The 9,303-nt window shown below is 30.1% G+C and overlaps 1 protein-coding gene across 1 annotated transcript; it reads right to left on the bottom strand.

The window, feature by feature from the left end:
- Positions 1 to 275: 275 nt before the first annotated feature.
- On the bottom strand, positions 276 to 3,592 carry LOC145124860 (cytochrome P450 76T24-like). Its single transcript, XM_079060330.1, has 3 exons — positions 3,058 to 3,592; positions 998 to 1,447; positions 276 to 896 (listed from the first exon to the last, which is right to left on the bottom strand). The coding sequence occupies exons 1-3, from the start codon at positions 3,502 to 3,504 to the stop codon at positions 288 to 290; spliced, it is 1,506 nt and encodes a 501-aa protein (XP_078916456.1). The 5' UTR covers positions 3,505 to 3,592; the 3' UTR covers positions 276 to 287.
- Between the last annotated feature and the right edge of the window lie 5,711 nt (positions 3,593 to 9,303).

Raw genomic sequence — 9,303 nt, 5'->3', positions numbered from 1 at the left:
TGCATAAAGACCTTTACCGGTAGATAGGGCAGTGCGTAAAGATCTCTTTTGTTGTAAGGAAGAATGACTTCTAGACGACTTGCTCACTCTACCAAATTCCAGTCATCCGGTTGCCAAAAAAACCGTATTTCTTGTAATGTTGGCAATTTCTTGGGTTGTTCACCACTGAAGGCCTACTTAAACTTTTATTTATGAATACAAGCACACGTGTTTTCTAAAAACTCAAAGTAATACAAATTCTTTTCAACTTTTATTTAAGAAAACAACCACAATGACCTATAACGCTATCACAAATTGACAGGGATAGCCATGAGCGGTACAACTTTTTGCAATGTGATCCCGAACTTTTCTCCCATATCGATATCTTGTGTTCTACAATTTCCCACGACTTTCCAATCAAATTTGTGAATCAAAGATCCTAATACTATATGTAACATTCTATTAGCAAGATTCAATCCCGGACAAATCCTCCTCCCTGCACCAAACGGAATGAGCTCGAAATCATGGCCTTTATAGTCGATCTTCACGTCCAAAAACCTCTCTGGCATGAATATTTTTGGGTCTGACCAAATGTTTGGGTCTAGACCCATAGCCCATACGTTACACAAGATTTGTGCATCTTTAGGCACAATGAAACCTTGAACATCAACATCATGTATGGCTTGGTGTGGTATAAGAAAAGGGACGGGAGGATGCAGTCTCAGAGTTTCCTTTATCACAGCTTGTATGTAAGGGAGTTGAGAAATGTCAGATTCTTGTATATTTCTATTGTTGTTGTGTGTGACTTTAACTAACTCTAACCGGGCCATTGCCATCTTCTTTGGATTACGAATGAGCTCGGCCATGGCCCATTCCACAGTGATCGATGTTGTGTCAGTTCCCGCGATATATAACGACTACAATAATTCATGAAAGAGTTATAGTCTTCTGAAGAAAAATGTACTCGATGCTTGTACTATTATGTGCAATAATTATAACTATTAAAAGATTTACTTACTAGAAATAAGTGTTTCATATCATTTTGACTAATAATGGATTCATTTTTCAGGTTCAGATTGAGCAGCAAGTCTAAAACATCGTTGTTTGTCGTTGAAATGCCATCATATGAAGAAGAATCCGATCTAGTTTGCAACCTCTCATGGATGATCTTTTCAAAAATAGTCAGTAACTTAGTAGCATTAACGTTTTCCTTTCGTGATAACCCTAGTAGATCCAATGAGTTAAGTATCGGAAAAAGGTCTGGTAAAGTGGGTTTTCCGCCAGCTTCCAGCAAGGCGCATACAGCGTCCTTGAATTCTTGTGTTGACTCGGGACCGTATTGAGCAAGATCCAGAGAAAACATGAAGTTGGAGAGAATGTTAAGAGATGTGGTGAACGCAGCTCCACCTACGTTCAAAGGCTTTTGGTCTGTACAACATTGACTAACATGGTTGAGAAGTTCTTGCACCTATATATACAATATGAATATATAAGTTGTTAAACGATCCATATCAACATTTATTCTAGATGAACTCACATTGACATGACATATATGATATATCTAAAACTGTATCCAAATATGAAGAATTAATGATTCTAAATATATTATATAAATATCTGTGTTTCTTTCCAACCAATGTTAAATGAATTGTTCTAGCTGTCATTGTCATCGAAAACTGAGTAGAATCATCAAGTACAATCTGTTTTTGGTTAATAAAATAAAATACCGAATGTCTCCATCTTCTCTGGCAAACTTAATGAAAATTAGGTCATCCACATCAGTGCAATGCCACTAATCTTTTAATTGTGCCACATCAGCTTTGCAATGACTACTCACATCAGTGCAATAACACTCATCTTTCAAAAGTGGTCCCCACTACCACATCAACAATTAATTATATATATATATATATATATATATATATATATATATATATATATATATAATATAAAATATTAATTTTTACTCAATAATAAATAAACATAAATTTAATTATTAAAAATTTAAATAGTTTAACCAATTATAAATTTAAATAGCCTAGACGATATAAAGTACGTCAAAATATATCTTGTTTATTGTCTTTTATTTGTTTGTAGATTATAATATAGAAATTAGTTTTAATATTTTTAATTTTTAAATACAAAAAATGAGATAAATTATAGAAATATAGTATAATATGGTAAATAAAGTTACTTATTTAAATACAATATATAAATAAAATGAATAGTTGTGCTCATTAATGCTTGCAAGCCTTTCAAGATTAGAAAGGGCTAAACATACGTGGCTTTCAAATTTATAAATGTGGCATTGCAAGAAGTTTTGAAAGTCCCGCTGTGGATGGTCTTAGACATCTTTTATGTCTCGACTTTGTACTAACATAGAGGAGGTAATAGAAAAGTTTGATTGTTACTTTTATATATTGAAAATTCTATTTTCAATGTTTGTTGTAGAATTATGAGTTAAGTTGAAGAATGGTCCATGCATGTGTTTATATAAATTTGCTAGGTTCAGTCTCTAGGATATATAATCCTTTTTTAAATCTTTATTACAAGTTCCAAGTTTGGCCTCCCTATTTAATGATGTTTACCTTTTTTTTTATTCCAAAAATGACCATACTGTCAAATGGGTGAGTGTGCTTTTGTAGGTGATAAAAACAAAAGAGTGAGGGCAGAAGTAGGGTCGACGGTCATTCTTTTCTTTCCCCCTTCATCTTCATCAACAACATATGAAGCATTAAATCAGATCCAATAATAACTTTACAGAGATTTTGTCCTTAAGTAACAGTGTTAAGAGAGTAACTAAGCTTGGAACAAATTAAACCAACTTTTTTGAATAAAAAATTCCAATAGACATCGAACCCAATAAAAAAAAACATAAATATAAGGAAATTTTTTTAGGTTTACTCTAAAATTAATTATTTTACAATCGCATACATATGCAGCATATATAGCAGAAATTTAGTTGAACTTGTTTCTAGTTAATGTTAATCAATATAAACTACATGATGACACTAAAACTCAACAACAAATATTTGGATGGGTATATAATTAAATATATTGATAATATAGTATGCGTACCTTTTCCCTTCTTAGGAATTCGCTAGCATCTAACTGTTGCACAGAGAACAAATATTCTTTAGTTATTCTTCGTAGTTTTCGCCATCGATCTCCTGCCGGCAGCCACACTATGGAGTATTTATCAGAGTCCCCTGCTCGAACAGCATTAGGAACTGATCGGCTAGAGAATGATATATCATGTGTTTGAAAAAATTCTTTGGCCATATCTGGTGATGAAATGACTATCGTCATCCTGCTTCCAAGCTTAAGTGACATTAAAGGACCATAACGTTTAGATAGTATAGCCAGTGAGTGGTGGGGGTTGGGGCCAAATTCTAGGAGGTTTCCAATGATAGGAAAACCATAAGGTCCTGGTGGAAGCCGTGAGTTGCGGCGGCCGGAAATGCTGATAGCATAGATGAATGGCAATAGGCAAGATAGTAAGAGGAAGAATGTTGGATACTCCATATCGTTTAACTGGGCGAGTGTAGGTGTGTGTGCTTTAGTCTGATCATCCAATTAAACTTATTTGGATTATTGTGTAGATTTACTCCGATTCATTTATAGCAAGCTTACCCAATATTAAACAAAGGAAAGATATAAGTTTCTTTTTCTTCATAACACGTGATCGTTTAGGATTTATTTGAAGCCGCCTATAGGTCAGGTCCTGGCATCCATCAGTCTTTTATTTATTTTATTCTAAATATTTTCCATCAGGCAAAATAATTTAATAAAATATAAAAAAACAATATTGCAACATATATACGTTTGTAAAATAATAAGATATATTACTTAGAATAGAAAAAAAAAATAGTCTAACAAATTAAAATAATCATCCTAACTAGAAATTGCTCATTTCCCGTGGACATATGCCAAATTTTGTACTAATTATACAAAAAGAAGGCGAGTTTTTAACCAAAATGGGGTTATTGAAAAAAATATTTACCAATCTAGTATAGTATGAAAATTATTTACCAAACTAGTGTTTTTCTTCATTTTTTTTTATTTTTCAATATTTCTTATTGTTTTTCTATTTATTAAAAAATCAGCTTTTTTACTTTTTTTAATTCAGTTTTTTTTTACTATTTATTGTTTTTAAATATCAGTTTATTTTTTTATTTTATTTTTGTTTCAGTTTTTTTATTAAATTTTATATACTTTTATTTACTATACATTTAACATAAATATCTAACATACAAAAGAACTTTATTATTTTGGTTCATTATATGCCTATTTGATTAATTTTTTTCTACCGTTTATATAGTGATTACGAGTTTACTTTAATTTTCTTACCATTTATTTATATATATATTTTAAAAACTTAACCCTTTACAAAAAGAAGTTTTTTCTCATGTCTTTATTTATACAACCTTTGCATGCTTTTTAATTGAGTTTCTTTACATTGAAAATAAAATATAAAAAGCAAAAGTAATAGTTGTGTTATAAAATTTTGTCCGTATATTTTTTTTTACAATTTTGTTTTCACGTGTTTTGAAATAATAGTTTTTATTGATTTGGAAATTTGTTTTCTAAATATTTTTTACATATTTCGTTTTATGCATGTATTTTATGATTTCTTTCGTTTTACAAATTAGATTTTTTTTAAAATTTGTTTTCTATGTTTTTACATATTTGTTTTTATGTAAAGACAAAAAATATGTAAACTTTTGCTTTTTATATTATATAATGTAAAGACACTCAATTAAAAAGCATGCAAAGGTTGTATAAATAAAGACACGAGAAAAAACTTGAATTTGTAAAAGGGTTAAGTTTTTAAAATATATGTATAAATAAATGGTAAGAAAATTAAAGTAAACTCGTAATCACTATATAAACGGTAGAAAAAAATTAATCAGTAATGAACCAAAATAATAAAGCTTTTTTGTATGTTAGATATTTATGTTAAATGCATAGTAAATAATAATAATAATAATAATAATAATAATAATAAAAATAAACTGATATTTAAAATAAATAGTAAAAAAACTGAAATAAAAAAAAGTAAAAAAGCTGATATTTTAAATAAATAGAAAAACAATAAGAAATATTGAAAAATAAAAAAATAAAGAAAAACACTAGTTTGGTAAATATTTTTCAAACTATACTAGATTGGTAAATATTTTTTTCAATAACCCTATTTTGGTTAAAAACTCAAAGGAAGGCACTACTACTAATCTTTTCTGGCTTTGTGCGCAATGTTTGGGGGACCAAACTTGCCGACATAAAAAAGTATAAGAACCAAACCTACAAATTTTTTATTAGGTAGGGACTATTTTTGTAATTTTTTAAACCATATGGACCGTTTCTTTTAAAAAAAATACACAATAACATTTCCTGTGAATTACGATGACAATTTTTGAAAACTTTTTAAACACATGAAGCGTTTCGGTAAAAAACAATACACAACGACGTATTCTGTAAATTACGAGGAAAATTTTTGTAATTTTATTTTCTACATAGGCAAAACATGCCAACATACCTAAATCTTAAGACATATTGATTGTTTTTGTTAAAAAAATAAACTTTACAGGGATTTTTTTATAAATTAAAAAGTTATAGGGACTAAATATGCTAAAATCTAAAACCTTTATGCAAAAATACTCTAAAAGCATTACTGTTAATAAGAACTTTATCAAGAACTTTGTTTTGTATTTAATATTAGTATAATGTTAAGTTTATGATGACTATATATATATATATATATATATATATATATATATATATATATATATATATATATATATATATATATGGAAAAGTTATATTGAGAACACTAAAAGGTTGAGAAACGCGAGAACAAATGTGGACCAATCGTTTCATAAGGGTCAAAAACAGAAAAGTATTTAGTTATGTAAACAGTAATTAGGCAACATAAACATAACCTAAACGTATTAAATAACCATGTAACAGACGTTTTCCATGATTGAAGCCAGAACGATGAAGAACGTTAATTGGATAGAAGTTATTGAAACCGTATTGGTTATTGTTGAAGTCCATATCGCCGACATTAAAGGTGGAATCGAAATTTCCAAAACATTACCACAATTTTGTTGTAGTCGTCTGGAATCAGATTACGATAAGTTTATTGAATTCGGCTGCGATGAATAACGTCGTTTGTGGGGATTTTTATGGCGATGAATGTTACTTCAATTCAATGATCGATATTGGTGATGAAGATGAAGGTACGTGTATTTGATTTCAAAAATTATTATTTGAGTGTAATCATATTGTGAAACGAAAAAGAATTGTTAGTTTCTGCTAAAACGAAATACAACTGTTCAATTCGATTGAATTGATTTATACTGATGAATGATACAGACGTGAATTAAGTTTATAACAACTGTAAAAGCAGTAGTGATTGAGTTACATGTTGTATGGTTATTAAATGCTAGAATTGTATAATCAATAATGAATATGTAGAGTGTAGTGCGAAAAATATTTAAATTCAGTGATGATTATGATGTTGTGTATGTACGTAGGTAAATAAATTGTGACAAATATAGAGTTATTTTTTCCAATGTGTGTGGTCTTATGTTGACGCAAATCTGAATAGGTTGATAAACACATAGACCTTATTCACTTATGATTATAATGTGTCGTATGTACATATATAATTTACCAGTGACAAATATAGACTTGTTATTCCAATAATTTGTATAATCTTGGTTATATGTGAATCATTGCTTAATTTATGGAATTATGTAGTTTTACGTTGAAAAAGTGTTTGAATATGTTTGTAATCACAAATGATTTAATGTATTTGTGATGGAACTGGTATATATATAAATGTTGTTGTTTTATTCATGATTGAATACAAATGATTTGATTTGAATTCAATTGGTGTCTATGCGTATTTGTATTTAAATCATTGAAGAATATATAAGGTGACAATCAATAATGTTTGCAACTTTTTATTAGGCAAAAAGTTTTGTTTATTTCAAAGTTAGACTTATTATTCCATTAGGTTGCATAGTCGTTGTTATATGTGAAACATTGCTTAATTTAAGTAATTATGTGGTTTTACGGTGAAACAGTTTTTGGACAGGTTTGTAATCACAAATGATTTAACGAATGTGCATTGTTGTTAGTTCAATCAATAATGAATAAAACAACAACATTTATATATGCATTGATGTATTGGTTGGGTATCCATATTCTAATATTTTGATTGAACTGGGGTATCTATAAATGTTAGTGTTTCATTCATCATTGAATACAATTGATTTGATTTGAATTGAAATGGTGTCTATTCGTAGTTGTGTTGGAATGATTGGAGAATATATGATGAGACAATCATTAATGTTCGCAACTACTTATTAGTCAAAACAGTTATGTTAATTTCAAATGTAGACTTATAATTCAATTAAGTTGTATAATGTTGGTTATATGTGAATGATTGTTTGTAATCACAACTGATTTAATGTAGTTGTGATGGAACTGGGTATCTATAAATGTTTTTGGTTCAGTATAGAATTTATTTGAATTGAACTCAATTTGTTGGTAATTCGTAGTTGTATTTTGATAATTGAAAAATACATGTTGAGACAATCATTAATGGTCGCAACTATTTATTAGGCAAAACAGCTTATTTATTGCGTGGAATGGTTAAATGTATTTATATAACAGTAGTTATATTCCACAGTGGTTGTTAATGAGTAATAAGTAATATAAAAAAAAATGATAGTGTAATAAAGTCAAATAGTTGATATATCTGTTGTGGTGGAACAGATAACTCTACATAAGAAAGTGAAGGTGGCTACGAGGATAGATATGATGAAAATGAGAGTGACAATGAATCAGGTCAAAGTCTTGATGATTGTGATGGTAATGAACTATGGTTAATGTTTACAAAAATTACCATCTATATAAATGTAATTTAATTGGAACTGTTTGGATCAGGTACGGAATCTGATGAAAATGAAAGTGTCAACAAGAGTATTTTATATTCACCTGGTGGATCTAATAAGCTGTGGAAACCTAGTGTCGCCAAAGAATTTATGCCTGATGATCAGGTTACATTCGAATCACTGACACATGCAATCAATATGTATAGAAAATATGCAGAACATGCGGGGTTTGATGTTCGGTTGAACACAACTACAAGGTTTCGGCATGACAAATAAATAATAAAGATAAAGTATACAAAGTGGGTAAAGAAACATACTAGTTGCACATCGCGCAGTGTTGCATCAAAATCATCAATGGATAGGCTCAAATTTTCATAAAAAATTTTCTGACGATCTTCCTCTGTCAACACAGTATTTTCGAGATACAAACTCTGTGAAGAAGATATAGAGTGAAATTACAGAGGTTGTTAATAATGTTTGTGAGTAGTGTAATAGGAAGATGAAATTGAAGGTGTAATGTGAAAATGTGGTAGTCATGTATGTGCAAACGTAGAAGATTATATTATTACATAGTTAGTGATTGCTAATGTTTATTAAAATTGTACCGTCAACGTGGTAGTGGCAAATAGTCTGCGAGGAGATAAATTGGAACGCAAATCTTCATCGAAATTTAACAGATGACTCCAACAATCTAGTACGTGTCCAAAAAGTTCACATTTGGGGAAAAAGCTTTCCATGTGAAAGCGTTCAGCAGCTACACCAGCACAAGTCCTGAAAAGTTCGTCACTGCATAAAATAAAATGTTAAAACTTAAATAAATTTGATTTTATCAGTTATGAATAAATTTGTATATACCTTGGGTGACCTTGTGTTGAGAAAAACCATTCAGATAGGTCCTTCTGAGCACGTGATATACGTTTGGTTATATCAACTGCCCATACAATGAACGGAGAACGTAGTACAGGGGGCTTATTTCTTGGCCTTAACTCTCTTGCGCGGACAGCAAAATCATCACTGTGAATAGGAACAATTGATAATGGAAGAGGACTTGGACAATGGTCTTTTGGATTTTTCATGATATCTTTCAATGGTGAATTGCTAATGATATCAGCAAACTCTTGTGTCATCCCGATGCTAAAGTTTGGAAAGGGTGAATTGTGGAACGATTTAACAGAGTGTTCAGCCATTTGACATGACCTGTTAATCTGTTCTGCATTGTCTGACCACCATTGGGATAAAGGTCCAATGCTGCCTGCATCAGTAGAACTGCCACCTCCATATTTCCCGGATGCTTCATTATGGAAGTTTCTGATCTTGGCTTTCCATTCGTAGAAATCACAAACAAGAGGATGTCTTTCGATTGCTTCTACAAGTTTTGAGTCCAACAAATTATTATCCTCAACTAGCTTGGTGAACATAC

The sequence above is a fragment of the Lactuca virosa genome, chromosome 7, assembly GCF_052849685.1.
Source record: "Lactuca virosa cultivar CGN04683 chromosome 7, Lactuca_virosa_CGN04683_v6, whole genome shotgun sequence".
NCBI classification, from domain to species: domain Eukaryota; kingdom Viridiplantae; phylum Streptophyta; class Magnoliopsida; order Asterales; family Asteraceae; genus Lactuca; species Lactuca virosa.
This window is presented reverse-complemented; position numbering and strand designations above follow the sequence as displayed.